Source organism: Rhinolophus ferrumequinum, chromosome 5 (genome assembly GCF_004115265.2).
Source record: "Rhinolophus ferrumequinum isolate MPI-CBG mRhiFer1 chromosome 5, mRhiFer1_v1.p, whole genome shotgun sequence".
Taxonomy (NCBI): Eukaryota; Metazoa; Chordata; class Mammalia; order Chiroptera; family Rhinolophidae; genus Rhinolophus; species Rhinolophus ferrumequinum.
The window spans coordinates 74,711,251-74,733,591 of NC_046288.1; the positions used below are offsets into that span (position 1 = coordinate 74,711,251).

The 22,341-nt window shown below is 38.3% G+C and overlaps 1 protein-coding gene across 7 annotated transcripts in view; it reads left to right on the forward strand.

Annotated features, from left to right (window-relative positions):
- KCNIP4 (potassium voltage-gated channel interacting protein 4) overlaps positions 1 to 22,341 on the forward strand; it is a 1,015,463-nt gene that overhangs the window by 887,942 nt on the left and 105,180 nt on the right. For 2 of the 7 annotated variants that reach the window (XM_033106241.1, XM_033106235.1), the window contains exon 2: positions 5,143 to 5,244. The exons of the other annotated variants lie outside the window; for them this stretch is intronic. In XM_033106241.1, coding sequence (XP_032962132.1) covers positions 5,143 to 5,244 — 102 coding nt within the window. The remainder of the gene's footprint in view (positions 1 to 5,142; positions 5,245 to 22,341) is intronic. 7 annotated transcript variants of the gene reach the window in all.

Consider the following 22,341-nt stretch of genomic DNA (forward strand, 5'->3'; position numbering starts at 1 on the left):
CATTCTAGGCTCTGTTCATATTGACTGCTTTTTTTAAAAAAAATCTTGATTATGAGTCACATTTTTATGCTCTTTCCCATGTCTGCTAACTTTTGATAGCATGATGGACATTGTTAAAATACATTATAGGGAGTTTGGATTATGTTGTCTTCTCTTAATGTGTGTTGAGTATTATTCTGGAAGATATCCCATTGTTGCTAAGACTTCCTTTTGGTCTTGTCAACTTTAGTTGTATTATTTGTTTGGATAGTCAATCGAAGTCTTATACTTAGTTATAGGGTGTCGTTTTTACTCTAGGAAATGACCCTTACTACAAAAATACAGAGGGTGCCCAAAAAAGAAAAAAAAAATTATACACATTTTAAGAAAGGAAAAGAAAAAACTATTAAAATTGTAATACTCAATATACTCATATACCAATAACAAAAGATGAATACAAGTCACGTTTGACTTCTGAAATTATAAGAGGTGCTCAAAGTGGTTACCATCAGGGTCCAGACACTTCTGATTATGGCGAACTACTGCTTGAGCAACGTTGACCAAAGTGTGCGCTTGTATACATTTTTTTTAGCACCTTTAGTATAGTCTTTCTGAGCTCTCCAGTAAATGTCAGATGTGCTCAGTGCAGTTTCTTTTTTCATTTATTTCTCCTCCTTCTTCTGTGTTCCTCCTCCTCCTCCTCTTTCTTTTCTTCTTCTTCTCCTTCTCCTTCTCCTTCTCCTTCTCCTTCTCCTTCTCCTTCTCCTTCTTCTTCTTCTTCTCCTTCTTCTTCCTCTTCTTCTTCTTCTTCTGACCATGGGCAGAACAACACCATCTCTCAGCACTGCATGACTTCTATCTCCATTTAGTTCTCAGCCTTGCAACAGCTTCTGCCTTCTAAATATTATGGAGTGAGTCTGAACCTGAGTATACATCACCCAGCCCCTGGTCAATGACTGTATTAGTCAGGGTTCCCCAGAGAAACAGAACCAATAGGAGATGGAAAAATGATAGATGATAGATAGATAGGTAGATAGATAGATGATAGATAGATAGATAGATAGATAGATAGATAGATAGATAGATAGATATTTATTATGAGAGACTGGCTGACATAATTACAGAACCAAGACATCCCACAATATGTCATCTTCAAGGAAAGCTGATGGTATATTTCCAGTTCAAACCGGAAGGTCTGAGAACCCGGAGAGCCAATGTCAGAAGGCAGGAGAAGATGGCTGTTCCAGCTCCGGCAGAGAACAAATCTCCCTTTCTCTGCATTTCTGTTCTATTCAAGCCCTCAACTTATTTGATAATGGCCACCAACATTTGTTGAAGGTGATATTCTTTACTCAGTCTACCAATTCAATTGCTAATGTCTTCTAGAAATACCCTCAGAGACATATCCAAAAATAATGTGTTACCCGCTATCTTGGCCTTAGTCCAGTCAAGTGAACACAGAATTAGCCATCACGATGACCTACATTAAATCCTCACACAGATCCTCCTCTCTGACACACATGCCAGTTCTCTTTTCTACAGCACCCTCTCTTGCAAATTCCAGTCATGTTGAGGGCCTAGAATTCTGATCAGTGACATCTCAGCTCAGTGTGCATGAGCTCCACCTTTCTGAACTATGGAAGAAACATGCTCTTAGGTAGAGAGAGCAAGGGCATTTTTAGAATTCACCTCTTGGGTTTCTTTTCTCTCAAGTACCACAGTTGTATATCGCTTGTTGTTCAGTGCTTGAAAAGAGTTTCCTCATATAGCTTATCCAGTTATATGGTCGTTCATATGGGATAGCACATACAGTAACATTTATTCTCTAAAGTTTGGAGTCGAAATCTTCAATCTTATATTGCAGTAGAGAAGACATATGTCAAATACATAATTGTATCATCAATTGTTTTAATTATATTTGTGATAATGCTATGAAGAAGAAATATAGGAAGCTATAAGCACATATAATAGAGCCATTCATAATCTAGTTTGGTCTGTCATGTAAGGTTTTCCTCAGAAAGTGATTATTGAACTGCAATCCCAAGGATGAACTACGAGGTAAAACAACAGTTTCAACAGAGATAATAGCAGGTGGAAAGGACCTGAGGTAAGAGGAAATATGATATATTCAAAGAACTGCAACAAATTAATACCTAACATATACTAAGAGTGCATTATGAGCTCTTCTAAATGCTTTATATATTATCTCATTAGATTCTAGCAACTTCTGAGGTAGCTATTACTAATCCATTTTATTGGTGAGCAAACAGATTCAAGAGAGATTAAATAAATTTGCCCAAGGTCATATAGTGCTGGGATCTGAATCCAGGCTGTTTTACTACAGTGTGCTTGAACATTTAACTATTACACTTTAAGGCAAAACAAAAACAGAAAGTATAATGATCTGATAGGAGAGAGACAAAGAAAGAGAGAGAAAATTGATGATGTCTACATCCTGCCTTTCAGGAACTAAAGGTCTCCCTGAAGAGAAAACACTATATAAACAAGGTAGTGGCCATATACAATTTATATTTAAATGCTATATTCCTAAAATGGGCCTTTAAACTGTGTTTTGACAACAAAGGTCCTTTACTATAAGTACTTTTGCTTTACTAAGAAAAAACAGGAACCCAAAGAAGTTTAATAATCTCTCCAAGGTCACACAGCTTGAAGTAGTAAAACAGGGACTAAAATCTGGGACTTGTAACTCCTGATTAAAAAGAGCATCCTGTCTACCTTGCAGTCTCAAGAGCAGTTCAAAAGATGCTCCAGGGAGGAACATCATTAGTTACCAAATTGGGGTCACTGGCAGGGAGTGTGACCTTAATACTGGTGAGGACTTGGGAGGCAGGAAGCTCCTCCCCCACACCTAGGCCTAAGGGTCCAGGAAACAGATAGAGACAGTGAGCTTGGCAGATATTCGAATTTAAGACAAAAGGAGGGAATGAAGCAACTGGCAAATATCTCTTGAGTGTCTGTCATATGTCAGTCTCAGGGATGATAATAATTTGTTTAGATGTTGATCAGTCAAATCTGAAGCAAAGGAGCTGGGTTAGAGATAAAACTAAAGGCTCTCCCCTTCTGCAGATGGCTGATAGAACCTTCTCTGTCTAATGCCTTGTCAGAATCGGGTCTCACTCTACAATAGGATGTGATGCAGGAACAACAGGGAAGATAGAGCAGAGGAAGGAGAGGTCTCTCTTCCCTCAGGATGGTTGCAGACACCACAAGGCAAGAGCAAGTGTGTTTGAATTGCGTTTCCAAGGCATGCATGAGCATGGAGAAGTTGATGATTGGTGAAGGGTCCACCAGATGTCTCGCACTGTGGCATGGGGGTTTGCAGTGGCTTGAAGGGAAGAAGCAGACACCCTGCTTGGGGAGCTAAAGCAAAACACCAGCATCCTGACAAGTTAACAAAGGAAACAGCACTTAGATGGGTGTGTCCCTTTAGAAATGTAGTAGTAGGAAGAAGCCCACTAAAGAAGTCTGTTTTAGGTAAATCAGCTTTATTTTAGTTTACAAGTTTAGGAGCTTACTTAGATACTAATCTAGGAAATGAAATCAGGTCTTTTGTCAAACATTTATTGATCTCCCATGTGCCAGACCCTCAGCCAGCACTTAAGATATCAAGTGAACAAGACATTTCATACCAAATAAGTGTCAAGAGCAGGGGAGGGGCCTGTTTTGTGAGTTCCAACAAAGACAAGAAATGTAGGCTGGCCAATGGTTGATGGTCCATTAGCAGCAATAAGGAGGATGGTAGAAAATGCTGTCAGAATTCGTCAGGGCCAGATAATGCATGGATTGGGGTCCATCGTAGGAAGCATGAGTTTTTTCAAAGGACAAATGGAGCTTTTGCAGGGCTTTTAAGTAGAGAAATGATCTGATTTGATTTATGTATTTACTAGTTTACTGTCACTCCCCACACAAGCAATCTATCAGGTTTTTTAGCCAATGTACACTGATGTGGGTAGAACAGCCCCCAAAGGTAAATCAATCAGTACCTTTGTTGTCAGGACTTTTTATAATCATGAGATCAGAATTATAAAGTAAAAAAGTAATAAATGATACATTCCCCAATCTCATATTGTAAAGATAGTCTAACCTTGATTTAAATTGGTTCTTTTGCTGTTACTTTATATTCAAAACCTTCCAAACTGATTTGGGGAGGCACTGTATCTATCAACATGCAAATTCAGGCTTTTAGGTACTCAGAGTGGGTAAGCTGATGCTGAGTTGGACAGCTGTGGGGGCTGCCACCAACAGTTGTTTCAAGTATTTGCAAGCTTGTCCACTGGGTCACTAGTGTTTTTCCTTGAGTCCTCCCCCAACGATCTGCAGTCACAGATCCTGCTCCATCTATTCCTAGGGTAACACTTTACAAACACGCCTTGCTTCTTTTGGCATGACTCTGCTTGAATAATTCCGTCCATTAATGTCGACACCTGAAAAATGTGAGGAACTGTCACATGGCTGGGCATGTCAGCTTGTGCTAATGAAGCGGCTTATCAAGGACATCTACTTTTTCCCTTTCAGGGAAGGCAAAAGTACTAACAGGTGATTGTGGTATGAATGATTTATACACAGCATCTATCTGCTCAGTAATCAAAGATGAGGAGCAATGAGAACCTAAAGTTGTCATGTGGGCCCTTTCGTGCTGGTTTGAATATTGAAATTTCAATTCAGTTAATTCTTTCAGTGATCTAAAGCCAAAAAAAAAAAAAAAACACCGAATTTTACTTTTGCTACTCAAAAGATACCGGGGGTGTCAATATAATGTATACAGGTGACTTGTATACATCTTTTGTTATCGGTATATATTGAGTATTATAATTTTAATACAGTTTTTTTTCCCTTTCTTAAAATTTGTGTACATTTTTTGGCACCCTCTGTATACTTGCATGATTCTGTTTTCACTTGCTAGTCATTATCTGTAATGCAACATAAGGAAAAGGTTTAAAAAGAAAACCTAAAACATGAAAAAAACAGAGGGGAAAAAAAGGACGTATTTCCCCCCTCTGGGGTCTCACCTACTGCCTGTGATTGCCTGAGCGGGTGGCTGCCTCCAGATTCTGCCTGCCAGGCTCCCTGTGCTAAACCGCGCAGCCCTCCCCAGTTGCTCTCCAAAGACAGCTTTAATGGAACCCATCGCGTATCTTCTAGGTTTCCTCTACGCACAGAACAGCACCAAGCGCAGCATCAAAGAGCGCCTCCTGAAGCTCTTGCCCTGCTCAGCTGCCAAAACGACGTCTCCTGCTGTTCAAAGCAAGTTTGTTTGGTTTTTTTCTCTCCCAACCCCAAATTAGTCCTTAGTTTTGTTTGTTTAGGTGTGCATGCATTGCAGTTCTCTGCTTCTGAAAAAAATCAATGCATTATAGTCTGTAAAACCAACTCTACTGCTGTACTAGTGTTTCCCTAAATCCCCAAGGGAACTTCTGTGCAATGATGAGGTGCTTCCCAGTGGGAGATGGATAGGAGCTCGGGCTTCAAAACATGTGAAAATTTTTCTTTGGTCTGAGGGATAAGGACTAAGCTCATATAATGCTTGGGTTCCCCTTGTCTAACTTGTTAGCAGAGCAGCTGTACCCTTTAAAGTGTATTATCTCGTACCTTTCTTGACTCACAAACATGCATTTGTTGTAATTTAGATACTGCCAAACTTCAGAAATATCATTAGGTTCAAATAACTACTGTAAAGTAGAAAACATTTATACAAATATGATTTTTTTTCTTTGCTCGCTCTATGTGCATCAATCAGGGTTTTCTAGAAAATCAGAACTAATACATACATATATCCATGTACATATGCATATGCCTATTCAATACACATATGCATGCATGTACATATACATACAAACACAAGCATACATATACAAATATTTATTTTAAGGAATTGGATTACACAACTGTAGAAATTGGCATGTTCAAAATTCATAGGGCAGGCTGACAGGCTAGAAACCAAGGCAGGATTTGATGCTGCAGTCTTAAGACAAAATTCCTTCTTCTCCAGGAAAACTCAGGGTTTGCCTGTCTTTTCCGCTGATTAGGTGAAGTCCACATACATTATCCAGGGTAATCTCCTTTACTGAAAGCCAACTGATTGTAGAGGTTATTCCTGTCTACAAAATAGCTTGACAGTAACCCTGAGATTAGTGTTTGATTCAGTAAGTGGTTGCTATAACCTAGCCAAGTTGACACGTAAGACTAATGATCATTTTTTCTTTCTCTCCAATTTTGTGGCATTCTTATGGAGTAGAAAATAAAGAATATCTAAAGGGAAACTATATTTTTTTAAAGATGCTATATATAATTTATAATGAATATTTATAAATATTTCATATTCACAAACATTCTTTAATACATATTTTTTTCAATCATCAAACAACTGTCAGGCAGAGGTGATGCTCTTTGCCAATGAGGAAACTAATTGAAACATTCTAGGTGAGGGGCTGTAACCCAAGTCCTCACCTACTCTCTTTATATTCTGCCACACCATTTTGTAGGAATTAATGGCCTCAATCAGTGATTTGAAAATGTGAATGAGCTAAAATTTTCACTAGTCTCCACAACAGAAATGGAGAAAATATGGAAAGTACCTCAACCCAATACATCCAGCCAATAGTCTCAGAATAGAATAGTAATTTATTTTAGTGGTACTGACCAAAAGTAATATCTCATAATAATGATTTCATTAATTCACTTTTTAATTCAACATATATTTATTATATGTTAGTTCCTGTTCCTGTGCTAGGAGGTAGAGCACTAAATACAACACCTTTAAAAAGCCCAGTCCTACTAGATCATTCTGTGGAGATAGCGGACAGGGCAAAATTACTTTCAGAAGTAATAATTCTATGAACAAAAGAAATAAAATTATGGTTGAGAAATATCACTGTGTTCCTTCATGACACACATGCATGTGCCATCTCACAAACAAAATATAACATGTCATCAACAACGTAGAACGCCATGACCCAGAATAATGCCCAAAGCCTCATCCTACATGATATTGATGCTGTAGATGTTTTTATTGCCACTATCCATCAGCGAACGTTGGTTATTAGAGCCATTGCTTTTCTCCTTTCAAAGAGGACTCAAAATTGCCAATTTACCACATATTTACCAGAAATATAGTCATTTGTACAAAATAGACAGGTAAAATGTGACTTTGAAATGGATCTCTATATTCATTTAGGGAAGAACAAAATCGTCATGCCCTTTTAGCACTCTTCTGCACCAATATTTGGTAAAGCCCACAAATAACTGTTCACAGAGGACGCACTGCCATTTTCAACCAAGTGTGAAACAGAAGTCAGAACATTTCTTAAAAAGAAAGAATATACTGAAAAATGAGTGGAATGACTCTAAAAACTGATATTTTTATAAAATGGGATTTTGTAAAATTGGCTAATATTGAACCCACGCTAGACATGGCCTATACTTTGTGGATGGACCCTAAAATCTCTACGAGTGTAAAACTTCCCCCAGTAGCTACCACTTTCCCCATTAGTTACCCATGATAAGAAAACCCCAACATGTGGAAGTAAATTATTTGAAAGGAAACCACATTAATTCCATTGTTACGCTACTTTATAGCTGTCTATGATCTGGGCCCAGTTGGACACAGAATTGAAAAGATGATATGACCCAAAAGACAGTTGGTTAGAGCCAAGTAGCAGAGTGACATAGGACGCTAGGCCTCCAGGAGGGAAAGCAGGGCACCAAAAGTTTACTTGCAGGACCACACACAGACAACCCCACGTGAGGTGAGGTCTGGCTGGGCTGGTTCTAGGCTTACAGAGCATCTGAGGAGGTGTTCTCCACCAGATCTCACTCAGCTTCAAAGCAAGGGGCTGAAAATTCATTTCATAAAGGACCGATACTCACTCTAAATTTCGTGTTTTTTTTCTTTTTTTTCCAGGAAGGCAGGTAAGAAAGGACTTTTTATTCCTCTTAGCAGGAATGTGAGATTTTTCAATATTATGCAAATAACAAAAGAACAAATATTTTCTGCAGAATAACCTACACTCCTGCTGAGTTGTGGAGTACTTAGATTTCCCAAATTAGGGAACCTGAGAGTTTGAAGGGAGCATAGGAAGACATGTAGCATCACCTCACGTTCCCAGACAGACGTCTGTCATTCTCAGGGGACAACACAGCTTCCTCAGGAAGCCACCCATTTGGTGCTAGCCAGCTTTAAGTAAGGAGCATCCTTTCTCACAATGACCCAAAATCAGCCTTCTTTAAAAAACTTCCAACCATATTGGTCCTTAGTCCCACTCTCCAGAGTAATCTGCAGTGTTTCCTCCTTCTTCCACAGGATAGCCTTCTTCCTCCTCTCCTCCTCCTCCTTGGGTAGTGGGAAGGTGACTGGTTTATTTACAAAGTTACTGATGTCTGTGGCAGTAAATTTGGAAAGTGCAAAAAAGATAAGGCATCATACACACCCTATTCACACCATAGAACAACTCATAATCCTACTATGCTCCCCGACCTTAAAGTAACAAGTAAGCTGGTAGCATCATCTTTTCACTGCTGTGTATGCATTAATGAGATCTCATCTCTACCAAAATTCTATCCTTTTTCTACATTGCATACTTTCATCCATATTAACCTTGTTATGAAAACTCTATGAACATCATTTTTAATGGCAAGCATAATATTACATAATATTACATTGCATAGTTACCACATATTGTATTTGACCAGATCCCCTGGCTTATGGATATTTAGATATTTTCACCTTTTTACCTTTTACCCCATAATATAAGTAGCACTGAGATAAACATATCTGACAATGAAGTTTGCTAACTTTGTTGTAATGATATTGCTAAACTTTTTGATATCAGGGAGATTATTCATTATGAATTTGTACCAACCAGACAAACAGTTTTAACCAAGTTTATACTATTTAAAAGTACTGAAAAGGCTGTGTGAAAAAGTTAGACGACCTGAATATTTCGCCAACAATCCATGGCTCTTGCATCACGACCATGCACCAGCTCACACGGCACTGTCCGTGAGGGAGTTTTTAGCCAGTAAACAAATAACTGTATTGGAAACACTCTCCCTACTCACCTGATCTGGCCCCAGTGATTTCTTTCTTTACCCAAAGATAAAGGAAATATTGAAAGGAAGACATTTTGATGACATTCAGGACATCAAGGGTAACGCAATGACAGCTCTGATGGCCATTCCAGAAAAAGAGTTCCAAAATTGCTTTCAAGGGTGGACTAGGCGCTGGCGTCAGTGCATAGCTTCCCAAGGGGAGTACTTCAGAGGTGACCGTAGTGATAGTCACCAGTGAAGTACGTAGCACTTTTTCTAGGATGAGTTCATGAACTTAATTGACAGACCTCGCATATACATATACCTATGTATGTTTTTTAGATAATTTTCTCCCAACTTTCAAATTATTGGATGAAAGAATTTAATTATGTGAATGCAAACTTCTCAATGTATATTAGAAAATTGTTTTTTGGGTTGGCTTTTCAAATATTTAAACACATCGTGCATATTATCTCCTGAGTATTTTGTTACAAAAAAATTGAGGACTTAATAGCCTCAAAAATGTTGAGGACGTAAATACCTCAATATTTGGAAATTATATACATTTTATAGTAATTTGTTAAATGCAGACTTAAACATTCCTTCTGCTCTTTGTGCCTAAAATGGAAGTATTAAAAGAAGTAGTACATGACAAAGATTTTCTACAGGAAAAACCATAGACATTCTTAAATTTTTAAAAATCAAATGTGTTACTCACCTTTAACAAACAGCACAAATTATAAACCCAAACTCCTATTTTAAACCGCACATCTCGACTTTGATGTGTGAGAATACTGTCAGACAAATATCAAAGTCCAACTGCCTTGGAAAAGTTTGGGGCACAACAAACACGGCTTTGAGAAGGAGGTGACAGTTCTATGTGATGACCTCCAATGGAGCAGCCTGACTGGTAGCTGAACAGGGGTGATGGATATGATCTTGTGAGAATTAATGTAGCCTTTAGAATGTCTTCCTCCTGACATTAGTAACTCCCCGCCCATCGCGAATGAGAAATGGCATAGTGCCAGAGCCTGGCAATACCGTAAGTTAAGGATTAGCTTTATCACATGTTTGGCCCCGCCCCCTGTGTAGCCAAATGCCCACAGCACTTTAAACACCCAGGCCAGAATGCAGGTGGAGCGCCAGCCAGACGTAACAGCCTGATCATCATCCTGCAATCCGCTCCCCAGGTTGCTTATATCATGCCTTGGCGTCACTAGCTGTGTAGTTGCTGAAGGTAGAATCATCTTCTCTCCGTTTTACGTGCCCCTACCCACCATCTTATTGGTCGCTCAACTCCGGTTAATTTTTCTCTGAAATATCTTTTAAATTAACTTCCTTTCATCTCTTGTGGTAGCGCTCCTGCTCAGACCCTCATTATCCCTTCAACACCTATTAAAAGAGGAAAATGGAGGCAGCCTTGGCTTTAGTGTCCTCCTGGCATTCATTTGCATACCTATTGTGCCTCTTACTAAACAAAATGCCTGGAGTTATTTAGAAAAAAATCTCTGACTGACTTCTTAGTTTCCTTACTTAGTCATTCATTCCACAATACTTTTTTTTTAGTTTCAGGTGTACAAAACAATGAATAGACATTTATACTCCTCACAAAGTGATACTCTCCTCTGTAGCACTATTCACAGTAGCCAGGACATGGAAACAACTGAAATGCCCATTGGTAGATGACTGGATTGAGAAAGTGTAGTACATTTATACAATGGAGTGTTACTCATCCATAAAGAAGACTGAAATCTTACCACAATACTTTTTTGAGAGACTCTGTGTGACAAGTGGAATTCTAGGCACTAGCTTTAGGGCAGAGAGTACGACATCAGTTCACTGCCCTCATGGAGCTTATATAGGAAGAGAAATGATAAACACGAAAACAAAGAAAATCTCAGGAATAGATGACTATTATAAAGGAAGTAAACCTGTGGTAATATGATGGAAAATGAATTCAGGTAGAGGAGCTAATTTGACCTGATCAAGGTGACATTTGAGACCAAGAGGAGGCCAGTAGTGTGAGAGTCTGCAGAGAGTCCCAAAAAAGAGAAAACAGCAAGTACACAGTTTCTCAGGAGGAAAGTCACGTGGTTTGTTCGTGGAACAGGAAGAAAGACCGTGAGAAAAATTGTTGTTGTGGGAACTAAACAAGATAGTTCATGCAAAGAACTTAGCACATGAAACAACATGAATATGAATATATGACAAGGTTTAACACAATTGATACTCCCATCCACCTTCTGAGGTAGGTATAATACCCTGCTCCCACGAAAATAAGACCTAGCCAGACAATTAGCTCTAATGCGTCTTTTGGAGCAAAAATTAATATAAGACCGGTCTTATTTTACTATAATATAAGACTGGGTCTTAGATTATAAGATAGTATAATATGATATATATAATATAATATAATGTAATATAATATAATATAATACTGGGTCTTACATTAAGTTTTATTCCAAAAGTTGCATTAGAGCTGATTGTCCAGCTAGGTCTTATTTTCAGGGAAACAGAGTAGTATTTTCCCCATATAATAGCTGAGAAAATTGAGGGCAGAGAAGTAAAACAATTTTCCCGATAACAGAGCTGGGATTCTAACTCCAGAGCTGGCTGTCTTCATGACTTTATCAGGCTGGGCACAGTAAGGTAAAGTGAATTACTCAGTTATCCAGTGAGGAGATACAGCCATGATACAGATTGAGAGCATTTATTTTTTAAAGAAAAGTATTTGTGCTCACATAGACTAGAGTAGCTAGGGATTTCTTGGTACTAAAGTTATCCATGAAATAGCTAAACTCCTTAATCCCATATTTATCTGCTCAATATATGCCTTTAGGCCTATAATTGTAGCTCTTTTTCATAATATGAATTATAAATTTCATATTGGAAAGAAACATGGCAAAGCATTAGATCTGGCCTTCTGCCTCCAGAAAGGCAGAGCTTATATCCCCATTTCACAGTTGACGCAACTGTGGCAAAACTGTTATAATGATTTGTGCGGAATCACACAACCAAAAGTTGGAATAAAACCTACACTCAAAATCCCTTTAATCCCTTTAATATTATCCTGATACAGATAATATTATTGAATGACTGCAAGATATGGGATTGTCATATCAATAGAAGAATCCTTACTGGAAAAGTTAAAAAAGAAAGAGAAGGCCATTTTCATGGGATTGGCACATAGAAGGGTTCATTTGGACTAGATACTGTCTAAGCAAGGCGTCACCATATTTTAAATGTTATAAGTACTATAGCCTATTATAACAGCAACAACAATAACCATAGCCTGTTATAAGTAATATCGCTTTTTTATAAGGTTGGTGCAAAAGTAATCATGGTTTTTGCAATAATTTTTAAGCGTTTAACCTGCAATGATTTTGTTTGCACCAGCCTAATATCCCAATGGAAACTGAGATCTAGAGAAGGGAAATAATTTGCTCAAAAATCACAAAGCTTGACTCCAAGTCCAGTAATTTTCAGCACTGAAATTCTGTGATTTGGTATCAGTCAAGGCCCAGGCAGGAAACACAAGGCACACTTAAATGGAGCAATTGAGGGGAGTTTCATGAAGGGATTATTTGCAAAGGTATGGGCAGGGTTTCTGCACCCAACAAGGCTGGTGAAGCACCCAGTGCTAGCGAGAGACAAAGCTATTTATAGACTGCCGGTTGCCAGAAGATGAGGAATGCCACAGCTGTAACTACAACTATCAGAGATGTCTTCACAGCAGGGTCTCTGGCCCTTGGAAGGGGAATGCAGTCACTATCAATCCAGTGTCACCAAGTGGGGAGCCCAAAGACTATACACCACAATCTCTTTTTTTTCCTCCTCGCTCATCTCCTATTGGGACTTCCCATAGGCCAAACCCAACAGGAAACCAGGGGACAAGAAGGTCAGATAACATCCACAGAGGTCAGCCTCCCAGATCCAGAGCAGCATGGATAGAGGGTGGCTCAGAAGGCCAAATAGGGATGCTTTCCAGATTCCATATGCCTTTTGAGTCAGGAGTTGGGGACCTATAGGACCAGTGACAATTCTTGAGTTAGTCACACTGCTCTTCTTGTAAATTTGTTCCCAATTCCATGACATCTTGGAGGCTGACAACTGGCTCATACCTGCATGTTGATATTGAGTAGATAATTACAGGATTCAGGACTTTAACTAGCCATTTCATGAATGACTTAGTATCAAGAAATCCCTAGCAACTCTACTCTATGAGCACCAATACAGTCTGTGGCTGTAGCTCCTGATTGAATAAGTGAGTAACTCACTTTATCTCTCCATGCCGCAGTTCTTTTTTCTAAAGTAATTATTTTCCCTATTTGTCCAAAGCACGTTATGGTGACAAAAGGTTACTCCCTAGATAATAGTGAGGAACAGATGCAAAAAGTACAATTATAAACACTTGATTACGTGTATTTTTGTATTGGTATGCATATCTTTTATTTAAATTTGCTTCATAATAACATCTACCCGGTAAAATCTCAGTGCCCTTATTTCAATCAACATAAGTGATTCACCAAATGAAAGCTTCATTCCAGGTTGTTTTGTTGTTGTTGATTGGAGCAGACACAGGCGAGCAAAGCAGCAAGGTCATTGTGAGGCCAAACTACTCAACACCCAGAAACCACCATCAGCATATCGCTGTGTATAATTGAAAAGCATAACTTCTTAACTTTACTTCAGATTTTTGGTACCAAATAGAGCATGCCATTTCAGTGTTCTGTTTTTCCTGGTAGCATTTTGATCGTGGGAAGTTTTAAATGCCTCTCTTGGCTGAGAAACAATCAGTGTTTGGCTCTTGGAAGATTTGTTTTCCATGCTGCCAATTAAAAATACAACAGTAATCTCCAGGAAATTAAAAATAAATGTTTAACCTTCTGGCAATTAATTAATCTCATGCTAGTTCCTTAGTAACTTTAGCTAAAAGCTCTGACCTGGGCATATATAGTCAGGAAAATTTTGGGAAGAATAGAAGCATAAACTGTGAAGGTTTGTAAACTTAATTGGCAAGTGTTGATAGAAAGCAAGGTCCTTCAATTTCATCATCTGTATGGGCTCAAAAAAAAAAATGTTATGATCAAATTCTCTAATGTTATTGTCTGTTTAACAAACGTCTAGCACCTACTATGTGGCTGGTATGGTTCTAAGTGCTTTGCACAGTTTGACTTGTTATATCCTAAAAGTAATCCTATAAGATGGACATTCTTTATTATTCCATTTTACAGAATAGGCAACTGAGGGATAAGAGTTTAATTAATTTGCCTGCATCACCTCATCAGTAAGAGGTTTGGGGGATGGACAAGGGTTGAATCCAGCAATTGAGCTCCAGGGTCTTTGTACTTTACCAGTTCTCTAGTTATGGTTATTGTTTTGATCAATTTACAAACAAATAAAAACAAAAAAAAAATAAGACAGAGTCTTTTTCCACTTACCTACTGAACATAGGACACATTTGTGCAGCCCATATTGTGGTAGCACCTTGACTGAGTTGTTTCCTCTCTCTGGACCTCAGTCTCACCATGTGCAAATGAGAAACACAGACTGTCCCTCAAGTCTCCTTCCAGATCTCAGAAGCCATTGAGATGGCATTGCTTACTTCTGGCTATGACAAATGGATGTTTCAAAGCTAGTGTAAATTTCCTTTTTTCATGGTATTTTACTACCCATGAAAGGCAAAAAGTGGAAAAGGTTAGAAACTCCACTTAACCCAGTCAGCACTATGGGTTAGCACCCACTTAGCACCAATCAGCACTATGATTTACTTACTGTAAACTATGTGTTTTGCTAGTTATAATGGTTGCCCCATCCCTTTGTGTGGTCTTTTATAGGTTCTGAAATTCTTCTTCTTGATCGTCTCATTTCTCCCTCATAAAACTGGGAGAGCGATAGATCACAGGGGTTACAGTCTTCATTTATCAAACTAAAAAATGCAGAGATTAAGTGGCTTGTCCAAAGTCACATAGGTATTTAGTGACACAGAAAGATGGGTATTCTTTTTCCTGGTCCATCATATATCTAGGAGGAATCTTCTTTGATTCATGAATGAGTCGTGGTATAGGAAAGCCAGATGCAGGAGTCCCAGGATAGTGTATTTCTGCCGGTAAATTTAGTAGATTTCACCTCGACATGGCAAACATTTATGGAGAACAACTACCTATGTAAAAAGTAATAGTGCCAGGAAGAGGGGAACACGTAGATAACTACATCTGAAGGCTGACCTTGTATTGAAATAAATAGACATGTATGTAGATTACTCAGATATAATGAATACAAATAAAATACTGTGAGAGGCAATACTAGAGAGGTGTTTGAGTTACAAAGTTAAAAGTGATACTTCTGGGATTAGCCCATTTGGTTCAAATCCTGGTTCTGTGACTAACTAGCTATAGAAAACTTAGGTCAGTCGCTTACCCTTTCTGAGCTTCAGTTTCTTCATGTGTAAGGTGGAAATGATAGTAGCAAATAGTATACGTTTGCTCAAAGGATTAAATGAGTATGTGAAGTGTTTACCACAGTGACTGGCTAGTAAGTGGTCCATAAAGGTTGACGGCTAATGCTGTTATGCTACTAATACTATGATGATCACAACTGGACCCCCAGAGAGCAGACTGAGTCTCACCTCGGTGTATTTCACAAAGAGGTAACATTCCAGCAGGACCTTGTGGAAAAGAATTGTCATTTCAAGGGAGGCAGAAAAAGCAGGAGCATTCTAGGTACGTGAAAAGATGAAGCTTAAAATAGTCAGAAGGAATGAGAAGTAAGAAAGAGAAGCAGCCTGAAAAGGTGAGCTGGGGCCAGCGTTCAAAGGTCCTAGCTGCCAACATAAGTCTGGACTTGACTCGTAAAGGGAAGCAATGGGGAGTCATCCAAGGCTTTATTTATTTATTTTTATTTCAGGTTTATAGAGTTATTTGAAACATAAAATTGTAAGATATTCAAAGTGTACATCATAGTGATACGATATTTGTAGGCATTGTGAAAGTATTCTCTCTGTCTAGTTAATTAACACATCCATCAATTCACATATCTTTTGTGTGCATGTGTGTGGGAACATTTAAGTTTGACTCTCTTAGAAAACTTCAATTATACAATACAGTGTTATCAACTAAAGTCATCATGTTTTACATTAGACCCTCAAACCTTATTTATCTTACAGCTGAAAGTTTGTCCAACCTCACCCTATTTCCCACCACACCCCCACCCTTCGCAACCACTATTTTCTCTGTTTCTATGAAGTTGACTTTATTTTATTTATTATTATTCTTGAGAGCCCACATATTAGTGATACCATAAAGTATTTCTCTTTTTCTGTCTGGCTATTTCACTTAGCCTACTGCCCTCAGGTTTCATTTATATTGCCAGATTTCCTTCATTCTCATGGCTAAATAATATTCCATTGTATATCTACCACATTTTCTTTATCCATTCATCTGTTGATGGGCACTTAGGTTGTTTTCATTTTTTGGTTATTGTGAAAAATGCTGCAATAGACAAAGGAGCACAAATATCACTTTGATAATCCTGTTTTCCTTTGGATGTATACCCAGAAGTGGGATTGCTGGTCAAAATGGGGAATGAATCTTTGTCTTGATTGTTTTTTGAGATAGCTAGAGCCATCCAACAGTTGAGAGAACTAAACAAAAATCCAACTCTAGAAGAGTTGATGATGAACTTAAAGTCAGGGAAAAGATGAGCAACGGATCAAATGTAACATTTGAAAACAAGACCCGGACAGGGTATCAAAACTGTTAGCAAAAGCTAGTTGTGTTTTGCTTTGTGAATCAAGGAAACAATCAAAATTTATAGTAAGAAAATGACAAAAATAAATCATATAATACCCACTTAAATGAGAGAATTAAACAAAGAAATTAAATCATTAACCCAAGATCTCACAATTAACTCCCTGTCAAAGCAGGAATTTCACCCCAAACGGTATGATGCCATAGCTTCCGGTCTTCACCACTACACTTCCTACTTACAGGAAAGGAGAAATGCCTAAATATAAGGAGATAGTTGTAGAAGTGAGGGGATGGACTTGAAACGTGGTGAAGGAGTAATTGGAAATACTGAGGAAAAATTGGTGGTATTGAGTGAAAGATAGGAATTGGACAACGTGATTCCACCAAAACGATCCTGGTGGCATTAAGCAAGACAAGGAACAGAAAAGGCCATGAAATTTAAGAAAAGATGATCATTTCATTTATACATGTTGGCTTAAGCAGTCTGAAGAACACAAGCCATTCTTGAAACAAGCTTTATTGTTAATAGATGTATAGTTTTTCTTTCAGGGAGGGGTTACCTGTACGATGAAATGTTTTTCTTCCCACTTGATTTTTCCACTATTTTCTATTGATTTGGGTTAAAGGGGTAGACGGATGACAACTTATAAGAAGCTACATAGAAGTTTAGATAAACAAATGTTTTTTGTTTTTTTCTCTTTTATTAATGATTTCATAATTGGTCATTCATGCATTTCTAATAGAAGTAATAAATATCAGTTTTCCATTTGCATTGACCTAAAATGTAATATTTAGGCTAAGCATGAGTCCAGTCAATGACAACTTCTGCTGGTTTCCTTTAGATCATTGAAATGGGAGCCTAACACTTCAAGCAGACTTAATTTTGCACTCCACCAGTTCTATAAAATACAGAAGATTGCTGTGTTATCTGCTTAAATTGCAGGGTTAAAGGTTAACCCTCTTACTTACAAATTGCTTTCTTGCCAGGGGACATAGGGGAGCAAGTATGATGGGTAGAAGCACTGTACAGAAATACAGGTCCATCTTTGCTTGTAAGCATTCAGGGGGAAAAAAAGAACAACAACAACAAAAAAAAAACAAGTCCTGGAGAGGAACAAATAGAGAAAACCTTATTCACTTTCAGCAAAACATTCTCATTTGAAACTTTAGGTAGAAAAACAATTCCACAGTACTTTGTAGTGTTCTCTGAATCTCCTTGGAGGTGGCATATTCTCCAGTGAGTGTTCCTGGAGGTAATAAAAATCATATTTAATTGATCTCAGTGACAGTGTAAAATTAATCAATGCTTTAGGTGAGCAGATATTAGAAGGGCTGGTGATAAAATCATCATAAGAGCAGAAAGCATGTATATGGATTCCTATGATGTCCCACACATTATGCAAAACCCTTTACATACATTATTCCATTTAATCTTTACAGTTATTATTCAAGTGCTATTATTATCACCACTTAACAACCGAGGAGGCTAAGGGTTTGAAGTATTAAGTAACTTGCCCCACTTGAGCAGAGCTGGGACTCAAGCCCAGGTCATTTAGTCATTTCACAAATCTTTATCAGTGTCTGCTACATGGCAGGCATCCTCCTAAATGCTGAGGTTACAACCGTGAATAAGCCAAGCATAGATCCCGTCTACCAGGAGCCTACGTGCCCATGTGGAATATAGAGCCGAGCCCGTGCAATTATTTATCATGCCTTATTGTTTCATAGCTTTCTTCCCCGGTTCTCAGAGGTCACAGCTAATTCTTTTTCCACGTGGTGACACAATGGAAGTTTCCATGATTTTTACCATGACTGCCACATCCTGGACACATGAAGATGAGTTTAGACACCATTATTCAGGAGCCATGATGAATAACATTCAAGCTGCCCCTGGCTGCGGAGGGAAAAAGACTCAGAGAAAGACACCACTTTCCTATGAACAAATGTTTTAAACCATGAAGGAAATGTGAAGACCATTGTAGAAATTGGGCCTGTGTTAATGAGTGTTAAATATAGCCATACGGCTCAGTTATTTTCTTCTTGATGAATGTCATTATAAGCAGGAAGCTCTGAGACGGGCTCCCAGGAGGGAATACCCACCATTAAAAGTAATTCTTAAAACCTAGAGAATTTCTAGGCTGGTCCTGTGTAGGGCTTGCCTATTCCAGAGTCCCCAACATTCTCTGGCCCTTCTAATGTCTTTATGTATTGCTTCATTTAATAAAATAATTACTCTCCTCTGTCAGCATTTACTCACTTAGTGATTTCTTTGAGTTTCACGGTCTTAAATATCGCTCTGACATTTATATCTTTAGCCCAGACTGTACTTCTCAACTCCAGACCCGTATATCCATTCACTCAGTTGACAGCTCCACTTGGATGTTCTATTAGCAACACTCCACTAGAATTTAAGGTCCACGTAAGCAAGAATTTTGTCCTTTCTGTTCATTCCAGTGCCTACAGTACCGTAAAGTGTGCCTGGCTCATGATACACACTCAATAAATATTGAATGAATGAATGAACAGATGAATGAACGATCTCTAATGTTGAGAACCATGGTAGGCATTAGTGGTAACAAGATAACTGAGATAGATCTCTTGCCTCCAGATGTTCACATTACAGAAGAAATGACACAACAAGCAGGGCAATGAGATACAAAGCAACGAGAGCTGACAGCAGACGAGTATACATGCTGCATGGAAATCTGAGGAGGCTTCTCCTCGGTGCAATATTGTCCCCATTACGATGAAACTTAAAGAGAATAGAGAGAGATGGTTGAGAAGGAAGAAAGGCAGATCCATGTAGAGGAAATAATGGAAGCAAACGGATACAAGTTGACAATGCAGGCTTTGTCCACGATATTGCATCATAAGATGTGTGGGAGGAAATGACAGGCATTAAAGTGAGGTTATTGCCACAAATTCCATTCCAAAAAATGGTCCTTTATCTCATGTCAATACCAAACTGGAATAGTATAAAGGTCCCAAAGGGAGTCAAGTTGGCCCGTGGGTCCCACTATCAATAGTGGGTCAGTGCCGAGTCTCTGCAAAGAGAACTTCTGGATGTGCAAAGAGAACTTCTTGGTGACTGATGGAATAACTCTTCGTATGTGTCCTTGGACAAGTTGATCACCCTCCATGGACCTCAATTTATCCTGATAAAATGAACACTCACCTCAAAGGACTTTTCAATAATTAAATGAGACAATAATAATAATTGACATGTTAAACACTATGTGCCATGCTCTATTTTAAATGCTTTTTACACATTCATTTCAACTTCACAATTCTTTGCAGTAGGTGCTGTTATTATATCCCTTTTATGAATGACACCTAGAGAGACTAGGTAACTTACCCAAGGTCACATAGCTCAAGCACATTACACGTAGCACCTTACCCAAGCGCACAGAAAAGAGATGCACACTCAAGAAGTATAGTAACAGAGGCCTCACTCCCGAAGATTCTAGAACAATGACTCACTTGGAGGTATGCAATAATCACGAATAATCAGAACAGCTGTCCTTCATTGGTTAATTACTATATGTCAGTAAATAATTCAATCTCTCAAACAACTTTATGAGTTGTTTTGAAATTGATAGAAGTATTATTCCCAGTTTGTAGATTTTAAAATTGAAGCTTGGAGAGGTTAAATGCATTGTCCAGGGTCCGCTGAGAAAGAAGCCCAGGAAAAACCAAACTTTGGAGAACTGAATAATTCACTGGAATGAATGCTCCCAGGCACTGCTCTGCTTGTCACGTTAAAGGTGACGCTAGATGTTAACGTGATTAATAGTAATACTGTCACAAATAATAACGATGACACTATGATCAGGTGCTGACTATGTGCCAGACACATGTAGGGCCTTGTTTAATGTCCACCATCACCCTATTCTGTATTGTTCGGTACACTTTCCTGCTCATTTTTACACCATTAAACATATGGGAGAACTAAGGCACAGAGAGTTTTTTACTAACTTATCCTCGTCACACAATAAATGTCCTCCTGACATTTGGACTAAGTAGTCTAACTTGCTCTGAACCAAGGAACTAGCTTAAATCTAGGGGGAAAAAAAATGACAAAACCTAGATCACTGCTCAGTTTTCCGAACACTCAGTTTTAAACATGGCCATGATGGATAAATGTTTTGTGGCAGAATGTTACTGTCACCATGGATATGAGCCCCAAATATGCCACCAAGTGTCTTGTCACTAAACTTACCCAAACCATTTTTAACTCCATAGGTAATAGATTCTATTTTGCTTCCTTTCTAAAGCACACACAGCACACTAACATCTTATGAATCGGACATTATATTTTGTATAAATAAAATTTTAATGTATGCATTCCTTTATAATAGGTTTTTTAAAAGTAAAATTTTTAAATTAACAATCTTTTTAAAATGTGTCAACCACAGCTAACCTTCTGAAATAAAGTAAATGGAATAAAACCTCTCCTAATAATTAAAGATCAAAACTGGTCATTGACGATTTTATTATTACTATTATTTGCTGTAATATCCTCACGGTGCCTTTTCCACTTTATGTTCCCTCCTTTGTTCTCAGGCCCTCAGCTGTCCGTTCTAGAATTTAGAGTCAGAAAATTTGGGTTCTGGTCCTGACTCCATAACTTCCTGTTTTTATGTCCTTTATAAAGTTACAACATTCCTTCCAACACTAATTTCCTCTTCTATAAAAGCAGGGCGACAATGTTTATTGTTTTATAAGAATAAAAGTGCAAATAATTTTGTTTACTGCCAAGAGCTAGCCGGCAAATGTTAGGTGTTATTCCTGTGGCTCACGGTCTCCTTCTAGTGCGTGCCCCTCCCCCCTCACCTCCATCTGCTTCTGATGTGGAGTCAGAGCTTATTAAAATTGTGACTACAGTAAGGATGGGGACACTCTTCCTGATAAAGGACACTGTGACAGGTATTTGTCAAAGTGCTACGCTAGCGAGTCACGAAGACCAGGGTCTGTGCTCTGAAGCGCCCAAGGGTCTGATTTACAACCACAAAAGCTAAGGCTCTGTATTTAAATGTACATTTACAAAGTAAGGGGCTGGATTCAAGGTACTGTGAGTTTTAACATCACTCTATTTTTTACTTTGAGCCCTTTTGTTATTAATTTTCTGATTCTTGGTTTGGTATGTGATTTCTAGGTAAGTGAGGCATCATCCTCCCTCTTTTCGGAGACAGATGGTAGAAGAGTGAATTCCATGAACCCTGGAACCAGACTTTCTAGAGTTCATACTTTAGCTCTGCTCCTGTGTGACCATGGGCAAGTTACTTAATCTCTCTGTGCCAGTGTCTTCATCTTGAGAACAGAATACCACGTGCTGATGTGAATTGTATGAGTTAATGTATGTAAAGTGCTTACACAGAACAAATGCTATAAAGAGTGGTTTGCTATTATTATTACATTTCTAAGGCAAACAGGAGAAATTTTATCAAAATTCAAGAGAAACTCTTTTGTGAGGGCATTTTTAATTTAGTGAACTATTATGGACTGTCTTTCTTCACCTCTCTCCATGTTTCGCTCCTTTTTAAAATTTTCTCTTTGATCATAATCT